The sequence below is a fragment of the Dipodomys spectabilis genome, unplaced genomic scaffold (genome assembly GCF_019054845.1).
Source record: "Dipodomys spectabilis isolate Male_0828 unplaced genomic scaffold, ASM1905484v1 ptg000061l, whole genome shotgun sequence".
NCBI classification, from domain to species: Eukaryota; Metazoa; Chordata; class Mammalia; order Rodentia; family Heteromyidae; genus Dipodomys; species Dipodomys spectabilis.
In genome coordinates, this window is record NW_024870738.1 from 3,142,447 (window position 1) to 3,163,019 (window position 20,573).

The 20,573-nt window shown below is 41.2% G+C and overlaps 1 protein-coding gene across 3 annotated transcripts; it reads left to right on the plus strand.

The window, feature by feature from the left end:
• The first annotated feature begins 202 nt into the window (after window positions 1–202).
• Rab9a (RAB9A, member RAS oncogene family) lies at window positions 203–18,739 on the plus strand. 3 transcript variants are annotated; one of them, XM_042680532.1, is made up of 3 exons: window positions 203–324; window positions 14,715–14,743; window positions 17,650–18,739. In XM_042680532.1, exon 3 carries the CDS (start codon window positions 17,676–17,678, stop codon window positions 18,279–18,281), a length of 606 nt encoding a protein of 201 aa, XP_042536466.1. In that variant the 5' UTR covers window positions 203–324; window positions 14,715–14,743; window positions 17,650–17,675; the 3' UTR covers window positions 18,282–18,739. The 3 variants fall into 3 exon arrangements, with proteins under 3 accessions (XP_042536466.1, XP_042536467.1, XP_042536468.1); XM_042680533.1 differs by lacking the exon at window positions 203–324 and adding an exon at window positions 13,629–13,648; XM_042680534.1 differs by lacking the exons at window positions 203–324; window positions 14,715–14,743 and adding an exon at window positions 15,486–15,528.
• Window positions 18,740–20,573: the final 1,834 nt, after the last annotated feature.

Genomic DNA, 20,573 nt, shown 5'->3' on the forward strand with positions numbered 1-20,573 from the left:
GCAGGAATGTTTAACAAGTAAGAAAACTGCAACCGAACCAAGATAGTAGAAAGTCCGGGGCTCAGGTGGGGGGGACCTTGGTCCTACAGACCCCGCTTTCCTGGCCGCTATCTTCCTCCTTCCTACTTTTCCTGGCCTGACCGATCCTAGGGCCTGGCTTCCAGATCCCACCTCCAAGTCCCGCCTCTCAAGGCCCCGCCCCAGCCGGTCGCCATGTTGTTCCCTCTGCCCTGGACGGGAACCACTGTAGCTGTAGCGCGGTAGTGCTGCGGCTGTCTTCTACGCGCCGAGGCTCCGGCGGTCTTTCTCCTTCATCACACCTAGGTGAGCAAGCCAGTCGCTCCCGGGGCGTCTTCCTTGGGGCTGAGAGGTGAGCCAAGCTCGAGACTCCCTTCGGGGCCGAGCTTGGAACCCTTGGTGGAGACGAGCGCGGCCCGGGCTTGGGCGGCGGGGCTTTGGGCGCGCTGGGCTAGCGCGGGCCTTCAGCTGCAGGGGGTGGGGCGTGCTTTGTTGACCCGGGGCTCCTTCCCGGGATCTACCGGGCCCTCCCTCCCGCGGAGGGAGAACACAGACACGCACACACCAGGCAAAAAAGAGAGAAGGAAAACACTATTGAAGGGAGATCAAGTCCCAGACGCTTGGGAGGAAGAGAATGGATAGACACACACAGGGACAGCTAATGCAGCGACCTGGTTCTACACCAGCCTTTCCTTTAACCACCCTGGGAGGGGACGCATACCTGCACGCTCCAGAACAAACCCTACTCTTGAATGACTAATGCAGGGAAAGCAAACGCGCTCCGGTCGATTTTGGTGACCTCTCACATGCTACCTAGCTGAAAGTTTGCTTAACATCTTGTGACCTGGCCGGTGAAGAGCTTGGAATGTAAAGCCACTTCTAGGGGGATGCAGGCGGTTTAGGGCAGTATCTGATGCAGACACTGGCTAAGGTTTCAAAATTGCATTCCTTTCTTTCTTCCAACTTAGTAAGCAGAAAGGCAAGATGAGAATTTTAAGTGCTGACCAAATGGTTGGTGGAGATATATTTTTAAGTGATGACACATCCCGTGATCATAATTTTTTTTTTTTTTGATCATAATTTTTTGAGGAATAACTTTGCTAAAGTTTCCAAATTGGCACGTGACCACTGATTTTTTTTTTTTCCATACGATTTCAGACTCTAAAATCGATAGAATTTAATCTTTTTTTTCTTTGAATGTGTTTGTCTTCTCTCTTTCACCACTAGTGGAAAATCCCAACTTGGTCTATAATCTCAGAAGCTGTCTGGGGTGCCAAGAGTTGAAAGAAATTCGGAGCTATTTACTTAGGATTTTTTTTTCCTGGGGCTGAGGACTGAACTTGGGGTCTTGGACTTGAAGTGTTCATCCACTGAGCCAAATCCCCAACTCTCAGGAACTTTTAAGAAGTCTCCTTTTAGTTTGTCTTTTAAAAGCTCATATTGAAGTTAGTCACTAGTTCTGTAGAACGCCTCTTAGAGTTTCATATCTAATTGTGGCAATCTGGTGATTTCAGTAGTTTTGTGTCCATTGTGGTAAAACTCCCTTGCTTATACTAAGAACATTTATAGTTTGGGGTTGGTTTATTTTGGAGACTTTCCGTAATATCAGAATTTTTAGTTTATCATTAGGTGGAAGGTTAGATTAAACTGGCAAAAGCTAAATAAAATAACCTTTTCTTGGAGACCAGGGAAATATTTCCAACTTCTTTTTTATTTCTCTGCCTCAGCTACTTCCATCCACACTACTGTATTTGGGAAGCCTGAAAGGAAGTTCCTTTGTTCTAGAAATTAATTTTTTTTTGGTCGGTTGTGGGGCTTGAACTCTGGGCCTGGGCGCTGTCCCTCAGCTCTAGCTCAAGTCTAGCATTCTACCACTTGAACCACAGCGCCACTTCCAGATTTCTGGAGGTTTTTATTGGAGATAAGAGTCTCACGGACTTTCCTGCCTGGGCTGGCTTTGAACCACCATCCTCATATCTCAGCTTCCTGAGATCTAGCGCCCAGCTAGAAATTAATTTTTTTGTGCCAGTCCTGGGACTTGAACTCAGGACTTGGGCACTGACTCTGAGCTGTTTTGCTCAAGGATAGTGCTCTACCAGTTGAGCCACAGCTCCACTTCCAGCTTTTTGGTGGTTAATTGAAGATGATATCATGCACTTTGCTGCCAGGACTGGCTTAGAATTGCAATCCTCAGATCTCAGGCTCCTGAATAGCTAGGATTACAGGCGTGAGCCACTGGCACCCAGCTAGAAATTATTTTTTTAGACTTATTTGATTTCTTACCATTTAGCCCTACTTTTATTAGGATTGCATTAATATAATGTTTTATTCTCATTGAGTTGCTGTGCTAATAGCTCCATTTTACAGATGAGGAATTCGTTAGAAGGCAGGAAGGTTAAGACTTTCCTAAGGTCACACACATGCAGTAAGACAGCAGGTTTTCAAAGCAGGTGATATTAGTTCTAATTCTCAACTAGGGGACAGTTTTGCTCCCTCCCCACCTGGGGTGGGCAGGGGAGGTGCTGCTGGTCTCTACTACCTTTAGGCCAGAAGGGATAAACATCCCATCGCCTATGAGACTGTCCCTCCTTCCAATGAGTTATTTGGCCTAAAATGTTGCTAGTATTGGGTTTGAGAAACCAGGGCTCACATTTCAACTGTTTCTGTAGTTCTTCAAGTTTATTGTCGTTTTACTAGTTAGGAAAGTAATTTTATTATAAAAGCAAACTGGAGAAATTCTCTCCATTAAGAGGCATAACGATTGGAAAGATGGAGTAGTTAGTTGGGTACTGGTGGCTCACATCTGTAATCCTTGAAGACTGGGATCTGAGAATCACAGAAGCCAGCCAGAACATAAAAGTCTCTGAGACACCTTCCTCAAGTTAACCAGCAAAAAGCTGGAAGAGTCTGTGGCTTAAATGGTGGGGCTCCAGCCTTGAGTGGAAAAAGCCAAGGGGCTTTTTCAAGCTCCAATAATAGCACACACACAAAGATGAGAGAGTGAGCAAGTTTCTGGTAGCTACATCTGAGAGGTAATGGGAGCCACCTCTGTGGATTTAGTGGATTCCATTTCCCCATTATCCCAATTGTCTACAAACAATTTTTGAACACCTGATAGCAAGATGCCACAAGAATGGTAGGGTAGAGGGAGCCTCAACCTTCCTGAAGCTTATATTCTAATCACTGTCATCAGGTTCTGACATCATCCAGAATTTATTGCCTGGACTACTCAAGAACAGAGGTCAGGGGTTCATTAAGAAAACAAAACAGGAGCTGGGAATGTGGCCTAGTGGTAGAGTGTTTGCCTAGCATGCATTGAAACCCCAGGTTCGATTCCTCAGTACCACATACACAGAAAAAGCCAGAAGTGGCACTATGGCTCAAGTGGTAGAGTGCTAGCCTTGAGCTGAAGAGCTCAGGGACAGTGCCCAGGCCTAGAGTTCAAGCCCCCCCCTCCCCAAAAGAAAACAAAACACCTCTACACCTAGCACAGAAATACCTGTGTCTTGAAATTTACTGTGGGCAGACTAAGGTGAAATGGGGAAAAGTTGATAGATCCTTCATAACTTCGTACAGTTGACCCTTTGTGACCATTTACAAGAACCAAATACAGAAAAATGCCTTTTTTGGTGCTGGTCCTGGGGCTTGAACTCAGGGCCTGGGCACTGTCTCTGAGCTTTTTTGCTCTAGGCTAGTACTCTACCACTTGAGCCACAGCTCCACTTCTGATGTTTTGGAGATAAGAGTCTCATGGACTTTCTTGCCTGAGCTGGCTTCAAACCACCATCCTCAGATCTCAGGCCTCCTGAGTAGCTTGGATTACAGTCATGAGCTATCAGTGTGCCTGACCTTATTTTTCTTCTTTCTTTTTTTTTTTTTTTTAGACAGGATCTTCATTTGCAATCTTCCTAACTCAAGAATCTATTCTAGTTGAGCATACAATTCTTCATTAAATTTAGCTTCAGTAGACAATACATATGCATGTATTGTATCTTTGAAATCAAGAAAAAAATAAATGATGCAATTTTAAAAATAGCTTTTACATAATTTTCTTTTTGGTGTCTTCCAGCCTGTTTAATCCATGCCTAAGACCAGGCATTTGAAAAAAAAATGTACTGCTTCATTCAGATGCCAGTTATAACTGTTAGGTAAACTTCAGGAGTGGTTGGTTGAGAGAAATCGAAAAGGTTGGCTCTCTTTAGACATTCATTCCTGGGAAGTGTTAACTCAAGTAGTTAATAGAGCATCTTTTGATGGTAGCTTTAGTTTTCAACTCAAGCCCAGTATCTTCTTTGCTAAGAGGGAATTTATCTGCCTCTTTGTAAAAAAGATTTTTTTGTCAGTTGTGGGCCTTGAGCTCTGGACCTGGACCCTGTCCCTCAGCCCTTCAGCTTAAGGTGAGCACTCTACCACTTGAGCCACAGTGTCACTTCCGGTTTTCTGGTGGTTAATTGGAGATAAGAGTCTCTTGGACTTTCCTGCCCGGGCCGGCTTTGTACCACCATCCTCAGATCTCAGCCTCCTGAGTAACTAGGATGATAGGCGTGAGCCACCAATGCCCGGCTCTCTGCCTCTTATCAGTTTTCCACTATGATGAGCAGGAGTGAGTATGCTGAATTACACACCTGGAAAGGATTGCTGTCACATGGGACCTAACAAAAAGCATATGTTTTATGTGGGAAAGGTCAAGAGGAATTGATGCCAGAGGACTCTTGCTCAATCTTTAGTTGTTTTGCTTCTTTGGCCAAGTTAGATCACCACATTTCTTTCTTTGTAAAATGAGAAGATGGTTGTATATCATAGTCTCAATAAGAGTTTTGGCACCAAATAGGGACAGTAAATTTTGTCCCTCACAATTTGTTGGTTAAGCAGCAAGGGGAAATCAGCATATTAGGGGCGGATGTTTGGGCAATGCGTCAAACCTGAAAGCTATCTAGATAATAAATTTGTTAGTCAAAACCTAACCTAAGAAAATAGAGCTTGTGACTAAGTAGGTCATACAGAGACCATTTATTAAGGATTTTGCAGGGAGGGGTGGAAGTGAACTCACCAAGAAAAAAAAAAAACACCTCTGGGAGTTTGGTGGGAAGTTGGGCTAATAGAAGGCCTTGATAGCTGAGGATGGAGACCGAGGAACCACCTCCATGTGTAGGTAGAGGGATAGAGAGGCCAGATTTACAACTGTCCAGGAGCTTAAGTTTGCCTGGGCTTGTTAGATAATTTGGAGGGAAAATCTGTTTCCCAGTGTGACTCTTGATGTTGTATATGTTGTAAAGTCATGATCTGGTATTTCCACATTCTGGATTTTTCCATTTTTGTTAATTTTTGACCATGGGGAGTTGGGGCTTAAATGTTGCTTATCATGAACATAGAAAGGACGGCCAGATGTGGTTAATACTAGTAAGGTAACAGCTCCGTCTATAGGAGTAGAGGAGTATTTTTTTGGAAAACGAAATTGAGAAATGAAGCCCACAGTCCAGGCTTCACATTCTGTGGACACAATTCCTCTTTTGTCTTAGGTCTGATGTGTTATAAATGTATGCTGTTGTTTGACAGGGGATGGAGAAAGAATATAGAAAAACTCCGTACATTCATTTCATGACCATATTCATTAAGCATGAAGGAAAGGCTATAGAAGAGTATAAAGGAGCTGAGCTGTTTTAATTCCAAGTTCTCTTGAATTGGATTAAGTTTGGGGTTACAAAAACTAAGGTAACTTCCAGAAGGTTTTTAGAAGAGTGCATGTGTTACCAGTGTTAAAGAAACCTTACAGATTTGTTTCTAGAACTTGCTATGTAAAACTGATGGATAAGAGCGCTCAGATGATTCTAAGTTCAAAAAAAAAGTCAGGTTTGGGGCTGTAGCTTACTAGTAAGTAGAGTGCTTGGTTAGCTTGTGCAAAGCTCAGGGTTTACTCCCCAGTAAGGTAGAAATCACTGGGTTAAGCTGGGTTCTGGTGCTCACACCTGTAATCCTAGCTACTCAGGAGGCTGAGATCCAAGGATAGCAGTTCAAAGCCAGCCCAAGAAGGAAAGTCTTTGAGACTCTTATCTCCAATTAACCACTAGAAAACCAGGAGTGGAGGTGTGGCTCAAAGTGTTAGAGCACTAGCCTTGAGCAAAAAGCATTCAGGACAGCACCTAGGTCCTGAGTTCAAGCCCCACAACCCACCAGAAAAGAAACAGGAAGGAAGGAAGGAAGGAAGGAAAAAATAAATTATTGAGTTACTGTTTACAGCTACAGGACTTCTGTAGTTTACCTCATTCAGGTTCATGCTGGCGTATTTGGCCAGGTGAACATAATTGAAAACACAGGATGTAGTTGAAAATCCAAACAGAAAAGCTGCTAGATGACCCCACACATAGGTGAATGCAAAATATCCTCTGGAATGAGTTGTAGTATTCTTAAATTAAATTCGGAAAATAGTTGTTTTGGAGCAAATGGCTGCCACTGTCCTATTCTGCATTCAATTTATGCATAGCACTTGATTTTTATCACAGCTATCCTCGAGGAAGCCCAGTTTCATAAATAAATGATGTCATTAAAGGGAATGTGTGCAACCTACTGTTGAAATTGTGAACTCCCTGGAGCATGGTGTTCTTCAGAGTATCTCTATTTTCATCAAAAAATTTAAAATAGCCTGCCCTGCCCCCGTGAGTTTGCCATAATGCTTTGGGGGCACCTCAGCACAGTTTCAGAACCACAGGATTAGAAGCTGTTTTTTTCCATGATGGTTTATGGACTGCCAGGTTTCATGGTAAGGGAATAAAGCATCAAGGCTGATTTGTTAGCTGCACACTCACGGGTGGCTCATGCTTGTATTCCAAGCTACTCAGGAGGCTGAGATCTGAGGAGCGCAGTTTGAAGCCAACCTGAGAAGGAAAGTCCATTTAACCAGCTTTTTAATTCCCTCCCCCTCTCCTTTCCATGTCAGTGAGCTGCTTTCCCTTGGGCTCCTCCCTAGTTAATGGTTACAGTCTGAGGATGCTGACATTTTGGTTGCTGAGCTGAAGAGAACAGGGGCAAAAAAAGGGAACCGCAGATTAGGTTTCCCATGCTGACATTTTGGTTGCTGAGCTGAAGAGAACAGGGGCAAAGGAAAAGGACCACAGATAAGGTTTCCTATGCAAACTGCCCCTGCATCCCTACCAACCCTACTTTCCTTCCTGTTTTCTCTCCCATTTTCTGCTGCATATGAACTTAAGGGCTTCTGGTATGGCAAGATGGGAGTGGTCATCCTTTTGGAAACTGCTCCAGCTTTCAGCCCAGACCCTCTTTATGGTCTCAAAGAAGTGCTTGTGAACTGTTTAGCTCTTTTTCAGTTCTGTGGTGGAATCTCCAATTCAGTTGTTTCTTCTAGCATTGGGTTTCTTCGAGTCTTTGCTGTCTCTACTGGACTGACCCATTTGTTTTCCAGCTTAGGTTTGTTGCTGACTTGAATCTGCAGTTGTTCCTTGTCGGTGACCTTTGTGGGCATTCATTTATTAGTCTTTTTCTGTCATTTGATGGGAATGAACATAACTAACTTTTGGCCTCCCTGTTTAATTAGATCCAGGGAAGTTATTTAATCTTCGTGAACTTACAACCTGTAAATCATTGGTTATAGTGTCCAACTTGGAAGTGATTTTAAGGTGCTGCATGCTAGGTACTTAGTAAACATTCTGTAACTATTGGCTGCTGATATCACCCAAGCAAGACAATAGGTAATAGATAGGAAATCCCTACTTTTGAATACAAGTTTTTCAGCTCCATGTCTGATCTAAATTAAAGGTACTTAGTTGCTTATCTAACTTGAAGAGAGGTGTAATAATCACATTCCTTAAGTGATAGCAGAACCTGTACATCAACAATCGGATTTGGTTTATGTTTTGTTGCTTGAATAGATTTTCTAGTATATATGGTCCAATTCATTCCTTTCATAAATTTTCTTTCTGAACTACCTAGCCATAATTCACAGTATTCTTTTCTTTTTTTCTTCAAACAGGGTCTAGCTATCTAGCCAGGATGGCTTCAAATTTGGAATACTGCTTTAGCTTCCAGAGTGCTGGGATTATAGGTGCAAGCTACTATACTGGCTTCTCAGTGTTCCTATCTTGACTTGTATTTCTTTGTTAAATTCATCTTTCAAGGTACAGCCTTATGTTTTCTCCACTATTTTATTGTCAACAACCATCTTAAGTCCTTTATTACACATAGATTTATGCCTGGCCCTTAAATCAAATAAAGCACCTTCACTTCCTGAGATTAGTAGTTTCCTGTGAGTAAGGCTGTTTACTGAACTGTCACAGTTTGTGGTCAAAGTGTAGTATAACCAAGTTCCATGGGGAAGGAAAACAAGGGGACATATTGATGCTGAATAATGATGAAAAGTATTATGTGATGTGCAAACAGATCACTTGTAACATAGAAATGATACATGAATTGATCATTGGAAGTGTGGGTGGTTCCAATCTTATGCAGCCAGGTGCTGGTGGCTCACACCTGTAATCCTAGTTATTCAGGAAGCTGAAACCTGGAGGATGAAGTTTCCAAGCCAGATAGAGCATAATAGTTTGTGAGGCTCCATCTTTATTAACTAGCAAAATGATAGGCTGGAAGGTTTAAATGGTGGAACACCAGCCACAATGAACAAGAAAGGCCCTGAGTTCAAGCCCTAGTGCTGCCTCCCTGCAAAAAAATCTGACACAACCTCTTTTTAGTCTTTCTAGAGGAAAGCTCAAGCATACATGCTTCAATCCACACAGTCATCCTGATTCCACGTCTGATTCGCTTAAGCTCAATTGTAAACTACCACATTATAGTTCTCTACTATCCAACATCTCTCCCTTTCCTAGCTGTTAGGTAATGCTGAATGGTTGACTATTTTACCTCCAAAGTGGTCTGTTCCTACTGTAGTTTTTCTTTTTTTGCCAGTCCTGGGGTTGGGGCTTGAACTCAGGGCCTGGACACTGTCTCTGAGCTTCTCTTGCTCAAGGCTACCACTCTACCACTTGAGCCACAAGTTTCTGTTTTTTTTTTTCTGTGTATTTGATACTGAGGACTGGAACCAAGGACTTTATGCATGCTAGGCAAGCACTCTACCACTGAGCAACATCCCAATCCCTGTAGTTTTTCTTAATTGTGCTTTGTTATTGTTTTGTTTTTGCTGTACAGCTAGCTAGTATACATTTGACTTAATAGCTTCCCTTTCTTGGTTTTTGGTCACATTCAGCAGGACAATCAGGAAGACTTTAGAAACCAACAGTGGAACTCTTTAAGCTGAGGCACACCTGAATGAAGATACAAGGAAATAAAAACAGCTCAAGCAAATCTAGGAATAATTTTGAGATTATTTATGCTTCTCTTTGCTTGGTTTATTTGTTTGAATACCAAGATTTTTCTTCCTTTCCCTTTTTCCCTTTCCCTTTCCTTTTCCTTCTGTGTGTATGTGTGTGTGCACGCGTGTGCGTGTGCGCACACATGCATACGTGTGTGTGCATGCCTGCACCAGTCCTGGGGCTTGAACACAGGGCCTGGGCACTATCCTTGAACTTTTTTTTTGGTGCTCAAGGCTAGCACTCTAAACCTGAGTCACAGCTCCACTTCTGGCTTTTTTTTTTGGAAGTTAATTGGAGATAAGAGTTTCATGGGATTTTCTGCCTGGGCTGGCTTTAAACAGCGATCCTTAGATCTCAGCTTTCTGAGTTGCTAGGAATACAGGCCCAGTGCCTGGCTAAATTTTTATTTTCAGTTTGTGTGTTTTGGTTTGAGACAGAGTCTCATCATGTAGCCCAGGCCGGCCTTGAACTCGGTCCTCCCCATAGGGGTTACAGGCTTGTGCCTCTGCCATCATGCTGACTTTGAACTATGAAATTAAATGGAATGGTGACAAGTACATTCAAGGTGACTGCAAAGGCACTTGTGAATTTGAGAGGAAAAACAATCTCTGTAATTTTAAAATAGGAGTGAAATATTCAACTTAAAATGTTGGAAATGAAACTAGGCAAGAGCTTAATGGAATTTGCAAGTCTGTAGTCTTAAAAAGGAGCTCACAAAGGAGGCTATCTCCCTTTGGCAGACCATTAGAGGAACATGATTTTTTAATGTTTGCCAGCTCCCTGTTGCAGTCAATCAATAATACTTATTTTAAAGTGGGGTTTTTAAAACTAAGCTTACAAATAAGAATCAATTTTTTTGTTCCCACTCATGTATTTTAGTAGATTTCAAAAATAGAATGGAGAAAGAACTGATAGAGAAACAAGTATACATACAGAAAGTACAATACAATAATAGAAAAAGAATAAAAGAGGAAGAGATTTATTTTAGCATTTATTTGCCCCTCACTATGCAGAGAATTGTACAAGCTCCATGAGACTAAAAGGGTCATAAGGGAACTGAGCTGTATTTGGGAAACAGATAACATATGTAACTGAAAGTGAATAGAACGTATAAACAAATGAGAGTATATAACTGTCATTCCAACACTGAGTGCTAAGAAAACAAAGATTAGGTTCTGGGGTAGCCATTGAAGGCTTCTTGCGCCAAATGATTGGAACTTGGCTTCTTTATGGCTTGGATTTGTTGTTGTTGTTGGTCATGGGTCTTGAACTCTAGGCCTGGGCACTCTCACTGAGTTCTTCAGCTCAAGGCAAGTGTTCCACACGTGAGCCACAGTGCCACTTCCGGTTTTCTGGTGGTTAATTTTCTGGTGGTGAGAAAAGAGTCTCACGGACATTCCTGCCCAGGCTGGCTTTGAACCTCGATTCTCAGATCTCAGCCTCCTCAGTATGTAGGATTACAGGCGTGAGCCACCGTCGCCTGGCTTATGGCTTAGATTTTTACAGCTATCTGATTAGGAAAGGGATGTCATAGCCCAAGCAAAGACACATGATCAGCAAATCCAGAGATAGGTTTGGGTAGGGGTGTTGAATTGTAGGGATACAATTGGAACAGATTTAAAGCTAAGGTTGGCTAGCTCTTTGAATGCCATGTTCAAAATCCTGTGTAATAAAAATAATGAAGTAAGTTGATTTAGATACCTGTAAGAAAATGGAGGCAGTGAGATCTATAGCCAGTACGAAATGTTTAGTGACTACATTCATATTAACTAAGTATCTCCTTGATCCTGACGCTTTTATATTCTGCACTCTGTTTTATTTCATTGTGGGCTTTGGTATCTAACAAGTCAGAGAAGGCCAAAGGAAAGGGTACTACTGAGAAACTATTTGTAAGCAATTGAACATGAGACACACAAGCACATAATTGAAATGTTGAGAAAATAGTGTTAGGAGAAGAGAGATCTAAAAGGTTTTTTCTTTGTCTTTGGAGTTGGAAGCTGTTGAAAACTTGTTTCATTTTCTTTCTTGCCAGAGCCCTGCTTATCCAACTTAAGATGGGTGTTCTGCTGTGTGGGTGCTACATGTTAGCACACATTAATGTAAAAACTTTTATGGGAATATTCATAGCTACATAACTCACAGTAGCCAAAAGTAGAAGAAACAACCCAAGTCATACTACTAAGGTAGTATATCTATCTATTGTTTGTATAAAGAAATTCCAGGGTGGGAAAGCTCGGCCTGTGGAAACATTGGTATATGAAGGGGAAGATTTGAATGCTTTTCATTGATTCCCTCCACTGCCTGCCCATGTTGATAAGTTTACGTGGCCCATGAAGTTATAAATATCTAAATGGCCTTGTCAGAAAAAAGAATTTGGATGCCACTAAAGGAGTAAGGAGATCATTTGTAGCTTTAATTATATAAATCCAGTTCTAGGGTAGAATTTCTAGTTCTCAGGGTATCTCTGTATGATAGCATGTATATGTGCATCTGAATGTATATGTGTATGAATATATTCTCACATACCACAATCACCATTTTGAAGTATACTGTCCAGTGGTTTTTCAGTCACCAACTTGTACAACCATCACTGCTAATTCCAGAATTTTTTCATCCACCAAAAGAACCCTGAAAAATATAAAAAAGACAAGACAGTAGCAAACCTTGACAAAAATCTATCGTTCTGATTTTAACAAATATTCCTCGTTTACCTTCCCTCATTCACTTGCAACCATAATTCTACGGGATCTGGACTTGCCCATCATGCTCCTGTCTTGATTTCTCCCCTCTTGCTGCTGAGCTTTGCTTGGTCAAATTCCCCTCTCTTCTGTCGGTGAGGTCTGGGTCTTAAGGTCACTGTGTGGCTAGCACAATCATTGAGACACATCACACTGGTAACCTATGTACAGTCTCTCATTAGCACAGCGTAACAACCCAGTTTCCCTTTGGTGTTGGCAGGTGAAACAATTGGTTTCTGTTTACAGGATCACGTTGTATGCAAAGTAAGTCTTCCCACATAGTTCGATGAGATAGTGGTGTGCAAAATCTAGGTCTAATTAAGGGAATTCAGTTTGCACTTTGTGCTTCTCACTGGGGGAGATGGTGAGACACTATTTTTAAGTTCTTTGGTTTTGGATGAATAGCTAGATTCTAATTCTTGCCACTCGGGTGTGACATACGTGGTTTTGTGTGTTATGTCACTCTTACTCAGAGTAGGGCTATGTGTGTGTGGTTTGTATCCTTAAGTGTCTGGCTCATAGATAGCACTCATTAAATCCATGTTGAAAAACTGTTTTCCTACCTGTTCTATGGAGCACTAGGCTTCTGTGGAGAAGTTGAAAACATTTGACTGATCCTGCATTTAAAACATTTTAAATTACTTATGCTCTACTAAAACAGGAGTATACTCAAAATGTACCCCATTCCTTATATTGGCAGACTAGATCACTTATCCCTATTCAGTTCTTAAACAGTTGAAAAGACTATTGCTGTCTGGAACTATTTATTTTTCACTCTGCTTTTACGACTGTAAGACTCATAGAAACAAAAGCTAAAGCAGTAGTGATTGTAGTAGCCCAGTGGGCTAAGTACTTGGGCTTTAGCATCATTCTTCCCCATTTACATCTTACTCCCACCTTTCACTGGTTGTGTAATCTTCAATAACTCATGTCACCTCCCTTGAGTCTGTATCTTCATCTATGATGTAAGACTAGTAAGAAATGTATGAGGAATAAAATGGCAACAGGGCTCAGTCAGTGTTGGCTGTTATTGTTATTTTATCCTTAACTCTGAAAGTCAACATTTTGCTGGATACCTGTGGGCTCATACAAAAATTCTCGCTACTCAGGAGAATGAAGGTTCTAAGCCAGCCAGGGCATACAAATTCAAGAGACTTGTCATCTTGCTAACCAGCAAAAAGCTAGAAGTGGAGGTGTGCCTCAAGTGGTAGAAGATCTGTCTTGCAAGCGTGAGGCTGTGACAAATGGGTGGGTGGGGTTGAAACTTTGAGAAAGAGTCCTTGTAGTTTAGCACAGTTCTACATAGGTACCACAGGGAAACCTTCACATTGAATTTGATCCTTTGGCTATCTAATGTAGAGACTGCATGTAACTTGTTCTGGCTCTAGCTCTTTAGCTAAACAGTTCAATGTAAAACTAATGGCCATAGAAAGAACCTGTCTGTAAAACTGCCAGTAAAGATTGCTTCATGTGTTCAGTTCTCAGGAATTTCCCTTCCTCCTTTAATGAGCCTGGTACTGTAATGAAACCCTTGTGTCCTGTCATATGAGTGATTCTTTCCAGAAACTCTACGAGGTAGGTAATGCTGCCCTTGTTCAAGCTGTTAAGTAGCTTGACCACCTACAAGAGTGTGCTCTGACCATTAGAACTTGCCAGGAGCAAGTTCTTCTTTCTGACGGTTGTTATTGATTCAGAGAAGTTTTCCTTTGCTCTGGATGCCCAGAAGCCTGCCTTGTACCACATTGCTGCCACCTCTCCCTTGCTGCATGGCTCCTCTGTTTTTCCTTGAGTATGACATCCATTTCATTCTATAGAATATGACTTATTCTCAGCCACTAAAAATCTGGGCAAGTTTTGAAGAATTCATGAAGTATTATGTTTTGTTTCAATTTTATTTTTTATATTTGATTAGTGTATATCAGTTATTGTGGGGGAGGGATTTCATGTTAGTTCACACATGTTCATATTGTATTCCAATCAGTTTCACCCCCTCTATCAAACTCCCTCCCTTCCTCCTCCTAAGAAATAGCTTTCCCAACAGCTTTCCAAATTGCTTTTCTTCTATTTTATTCTTTTCTTGATTTTTTTTTTTTGGTTGGTCGTGGGGCTTGAACTCTGGGCCTGGGCGCTGTGCCTCAGCTCTTCAGCTCAAGGAGAGCATGCTAACACTTGAGCCACAGGGCTGCTTCCGGATTTCTGGTGGTTTGTTGGAGATAAGAGTCTCACAGACTTTTCTGCCTGGACTGGCTTTGAACTGTGATTCTCAGATCTCAGCCTCCTGAGTAGCTAGGATTACAGGTGTGAGCACCAGTGCCCGGGTTATTTTATTCTCTCCTTAATGTAATTTTTAGGTATCTCTGTATGAGCAACTCAGTAAAAAATGGTGAGCAGATATATATTTTGTTGAAATAAAGAATGTGGTGATTGTGTGGGTACGGGTGAACTGGTAGAGCATTTTGCTTAGCAGGGGTAAAAAAAGCCCGGGATTTAATATCCAGGACCTAAGAAGAAAAAAGAATCTGGATGGTAATAGAAGTTAAGTATTTCTTTCACATCGTAGTTCTTATTCTTACTCTCGAAATTGTGAAAATAAATGTATATCACAAATGTGAGTTTTCTGTTGTTTTCTTTTTCTTTGCAGATTAATGATGCTTGAACTGAGCTGTTAAGGTAAGGTTTAGGACCTGTGTATCTTTTTCTTTTCAGACTTACTTGAATTTAGTTGTATAATGTAAGTAATGTTTAACTATAGTGGAGATTATTGTCTTTGGACAATCATTCCAAATTGGAATTTAAGAGATTTTATATTACATTTTAGTTAAAATTTTAGAATAACATCGTTAGATACTTTGATTTATTTAAATACTTAAAGAAATTTCAAGGAATTCTCTTTTTAGAGCATAAGAAAGAAACATTTTTAATGTCCATATGCTCATTGTGATTTTGTTAATGTATAGATTGAATGAAATTGGCTAGTTAGATGTTTATTAGTGGAAATTAAAATAATTTGTGGGGCTGTGAAGGTGGCTCAGTGGTAGAGCGCTTGCCTTGCATGCATGAGGCCCTGGGTTCGATTCCTCAGCACCACATAAGAAAAAAGAAAAAAAGCCAGAAGTGGCACTGTGGCTCAAGTGGTAGAGCGCTAGCCTTGAGCTGAAGAGCTGAGGGACAGCGCCCAGCCCCAGAGTTCAGGCCCAACGACCGGATCCCCCCCAAAAAAATTTTGTGTACTTACACCACCATGTACGTTTGTATATAACTTGTTAGAATCAAAGAGGTAGTAATGTATATAATAATTATGTTAACAAATAGGAAGGTATGTGTGGGGGGATTCCCAAACTGTAGATTGGAAATATTTTAAAAATTGTTCCTGCCAGGTGCTGGTGGCTCATGACTATAAATCCTAGCTACTCAGGAGGCTGAGATCTGAGTATCGCGGTTCAAAGCCAGCCCAGGTAGGAAAGTCCATGAGACTCTTATCTCCAATTAACCACCTGAAAATTGGAAAGTGGCACTGTGGCTCAAAGTGGTAGAGTGCTGGCCTTGAGCGAAAAAGGCTTAGGGACAGTGCCCAGGCCCTGAGTTCAGGCCCCACGAGTGACAGGCATACCCATAAAGATTATTCCTTATTTCCTGGTGTGTGGGGTTTGCATACCCCAAATTTCTTTGGTCAGAATAATGACAGAGAGTAGGAAGTCCTGCATTATTATGAAAAAATGATTATCAAAGTGACCTAATAAAAATTCTAACATAAAATCTCAAGGGATTCTTAAAACTTAATTTGGTAGCTGTTTGTAACTACTAGTATCTAAACTGTACACCAGCAACTAAGTATATATAATTACACATGATGTATTTTTCATGACACGTAACATGGGAGGCTGGTTTACACCAGCATCATCACAAATACACTGATGCACTATGAGGACTGGGTCATAAGAATTTTTCAGCTGTTTTATAGTCTTTGGGCCTACCATTTTATTTATATATATTTACATATTTTGTCTGATGTTGAGTCATTTGTTAGGTGGCACAACTAGTTTGTTTGCTTTTTTGTTTTGGTCATCTTTTGTTGTATTTAAGCAAGATTTCAAAAAAATTAAACAAAAGTTCTAATTTAGGGAATTGTTACCTGTGCTAGAAAATTAAGAAGGTTGAGGTCTTTTTACTAAATGTAGTCAGGGCATTGACAGAACATCACCTTTGATATAAGTGTGGCTATATTTAAATGAGTTAAAATTACATAAATGAGGCTGAGGTGTAGCTCAGTGGAAGATTAAGTGTAATTATGCACACAGCCTTCCCTGTGTTTAATCCCCAGCACAAAAAAAAGGCACATTTGGTTCCTCCCATCAATCACATGTAATGACTGTCATAGTGAATGTTTCCATCATTGTATACAATTCTCTTTTAAAGTTTATTTTCCTCTAGAAATTTTAGTATACTTAAAATGTTTAGTAATGAAATAGATACAGATTAAATGATAAAGTTTGATTCAAAATAACTAGGGACAAAAATGAGTTAGGGTTTTATGGAAGAAACTGGATTTAGCATACACTGATAATTGATAAAGGTGGAATTAGGGCTCATGGGGGTTCAGAAGTTTTGAATATTTTTCAGTACGTTCGAAATGTTCCATAATAAAAATGGAACAAAAACTCTCATTAGGAGCATTGCTCTCATTGGCACTTAGAAGCAGCTGTCAAGAGGCACCAGCGATTCCACTCCCACAAGGCTGGTTCTTGGAGTATAGGAAAGTTGAATCTTGTCCTTGGACTTCCTTTAAAGGGGTAGTAGCACACTTTCCTTCCAGGTCTTTTTCATTCTATTCACAACCGTACAGGCTCATATGTGCTAAGAGTTGGAGCTGCCCAAAGGAGTTTTGTGAATACAGAATGCTAGATTATATTATTAAAAAATTCCATTGCTACCGACACTCATTTTAGCAACTTAAAATAGTGCTCCTAATAAAGAGAAACTCCATTTACTCAGTGGTTGGTTTATTTCATTTCATACCCCAGTCAGTGAGCTTCTCGAAATCTCTGGCTTTTCTGCTTAACATTTCCTTTGTCTAGAGAAAGAAGAGGGAGAGGTAGTACCTTAGCACAAGGAGCACCATCAATGAACACCATCCATAACTCAGCACTAGAGGGCTATTTGGAATTGTTAACCATCAATGAACACTATCCATAACCCAGCACTAGAGGGCTATTTGGAATTGTTAAGGAGTCTTGTGGACTTTTGTCCCTTTAACCGGCAGAGTGGCCTGTAGTCAGCTGGGCAGGATTATCTCTAAGTGTTGGGATGGGACTCAGATTTTGCCTGGGGTCCTAGCTGCAGTACTAGTGTTGACCTGTGAAAGGGAAAAGTAAGCCCCTTCTAGCTCTTCCAGGACACAATGGGAAGGGATTGTCTCGCACCTAGCAGAAAATGACAATTCTTGTTAGTTAGGGCTTCCCTTTACAAAGAGGAATCCAGGCTGTATGTTTTATTTTTACTTAAGTGGTAGTAGCCCTACAATCATGCAGAGGAGTGTTGGATGTAAAAGGATGTAATGCTACCTTTTTCTGTTCCAGGGTTTTGAAGTCAAAAATCATTAATAATGGCAGGAAAATCCTCACTTTTTAAAGTAATTCTCCTTGGAGATGGTGGAGTTGGGAAGAGTTCTCTGATGAACAGATACGTAACTAATAAGTTTGATGCCCAGCTCTTCCACACAATAGGTGTGGAATTTTTAAATAAAGATTTGGAGGTGGATGGACATTTTGTTACCATGCAGATCTGGGACACGGCTGGGCAGGAGCGGTTCCGAAGCCTGAGGACACCATTTTACAGAGGTTCTGACTGCTGCCTGCTCACTTTTAGTGTGGATGATACACAGAGCTTCCAGAACTTGAGCAACTGGAAGAAAGAATTCATATATTATGCAGATGTAAAAGAGCCCGAAAGTTTTCCTTTTGTGATTTTGGGCAACAAGATCGATATAAGTGAACGGCAGGTGTCTACAGAGGAAGCCCAAGCCTGGTGCAGAGACAACGGCGACTGTCCTTACTTTGAAACCAGTGCAAAAGATGCCACCAATGTGGCAGCAGCCTTTGAGGAGGCAGTTCGAAGAGTTCTAGCTACCGAGGATAGGTCAGATCATCTGATCCAGACAGACACGATCAATCTCCACCGAAAGCCTAAGCCAAACTCATCTTGCTGTTGATTGTAAGAGATAGTCCATGCATTCTAACCAGCTCACATGTTTACACACAGTAAACATGAGGGTGGCTAAATGAATTAGCGTTTGCAGCAGTGTTCATTTACTAATAAAATTAAACTAATGTATATTGCTGCTTCATTAATTGGTGGCAGAAGGGACACATCCACTCTGGGGAAATCTATTTACTTAGTAATGGCACCTTACACTTAGAAATTGTAATGGTTGTCTGATGTTTCTTTAATTTAAAATGTTAAGTTAGCACTAATGAAATGACCATGAATTTAATTGTACTTCAAACAAAAATCTTGGATATTCTGGAAGTTATACTTGTGTGTCCCCACCCCCCCCCCCGAAAAATGGAAAACTACTTTTATATGTGTATATTTTTATGTAATTAGCATTCTATTCTTGGTTCGGGGAAATAATTCCTAAAGCAATAAGCATTAAAGATTAAAATCTAATGTGTTTCTGTTGCATTGCTTTATATATTTATTTTTTTACTTCTCACGTTTATTCTCCATTGCATTTGAATTGATCTCACAATTGTTCCTCGTTCATGTGCCACACAGGCACTCAGCCCCTTCCTAACAGCTTGGAGGAAACAGTAGAGATGGTACTTTGTGAGAGGGTAAATGAAGACAACTTGATTTGCTCAGGTATGTGTTTAGTATCTTTTCTATCATTGAACATGCTCTCGGGTCCCCTTCTCCCCACCCCATAAATAATAGGTGTGACTGCAAAGACCAGACTGAAAGCAAATTGGTCATTCAGGAGTCAGGTTCATATGCTGTGCCACCAATGAGTCCTATTCTCCAGAGGCAAATCAAAGTCTCCACTGCAGTTGATGTGGTCGGGACCCTCCCTCAACTGTGTGTGTGGAGCTGCAGGGTTACTAAAGGCCATGACAGGTAGGGAACAAGAGATAATTGTCATGCAGGGAGTGTAGAATTTGAATAATTTGATGTAATGATACATTTTTCTTCCAATCCCACTCGTTGGAAACTACTGAGGGAAAAGTCTTGTAAGGCAGTAAAAGTGTGAAGTAGAAAAAAACAGACAAAAGTAGTACTGAGTGAAAGGTCTGGACTGGCTATATTTTCTGGAATGCCCGAGACTGACAACCAGGAAGTGAAGTGACAGAACGCTGGAGTAGGTGTATGAGCAGAGCAGAGACTGGTAATATCTATATATTCAGATCTTGGACATTGAAGTATCCTAGGAAATTCCCGGCTATACAAAGAGGGTAAAACCATGTTTGTGGACGTTATCTATACCAAGTATAAATGTGTAAGGGTAGTGCTGGCATGCATGTGTCCAGTGCATCCTGATTTTTCTCATGACTCATCTCACCCCATCACTCTTCTGCTCCAGAATCTGCGGAGACATTACGTACCACATCTAAGTTTTGGCAGATTAGCATTTTCAATGTTCAGTGCCCTGGCTTTCCAGTTGACACTGTGGTTCAGTGTTTTCTCTGGCTAAGCAAACCCAACTCTGTGTCTGTAATAGCACTGTCCTATGAGGTCTACCTGAGGTTCCATTCACTGCTAGACTCTTTCCTTGAACTCCAATGAAAGAACCAAATGGGAAAATTGCTACTTTACTGGTAATTTACATGGTGTACACGCCTAGTAACCATCTCACCTTCACAAACATGGAGAAAAGGCCATTACAGTCTGGTGTTCACCCCTAAATCTTGCTGTAACACGCTGCTGTTCCTGGTTGGCTGGAAGTATATGCTCAGTGAGGGTGGGGCAAGTTATAAACAGTAACTACATGTTTGCAGCTCTCCTATTAGCATGTCTGAAAGCACTTGGGGATTTCTCCATTATGAGTACCATTCCTGTTCCCAAAGCTCTGGAACCTAGCTGGAGGTGATCTGAGCTGTCTAATGGATTAACAGTAGTTTGTAGACTTTCAATAGAGAAGCAGGATGAAAAGTGGGCAAAGGGTATTGAACAGCACTTTAAAAGTGGACATCAGCCAAGTGCCCATGATTCATGCCTGTAATCTAGCTTCTCAGGAGGCTGAGATCTGAGGATCGTGGTTCAAAGCCAGCCAGGGCAGAAAAGTCCTTGAAACTTATCTCCAGTTAAACAGCAAAATACCATAAGCAGAAGTGTAGCTAAAATGGTAGAGCACCAGCCTGAAGGAAAAAAGCTAAGCAAGAGCTCAATGCCCTAAGTTCAGGCCCTAGTATCAGCACACACACACACATACATACACACAAAAAAAGACATTAAGTCACCACAAGTGTGGACATATATGTATTTAAGATTTCAAATAGAGTAAAAA

Excerpts from the sequence above, each read along its gene's own strand:
- Rab9a (XM_042680532.1), top strand. The coding sequence starts at position 17,676 with ATGGCAGGAAAATCCTCACTTTTTAAAGTAATTCTCCTTGGAGATGGT.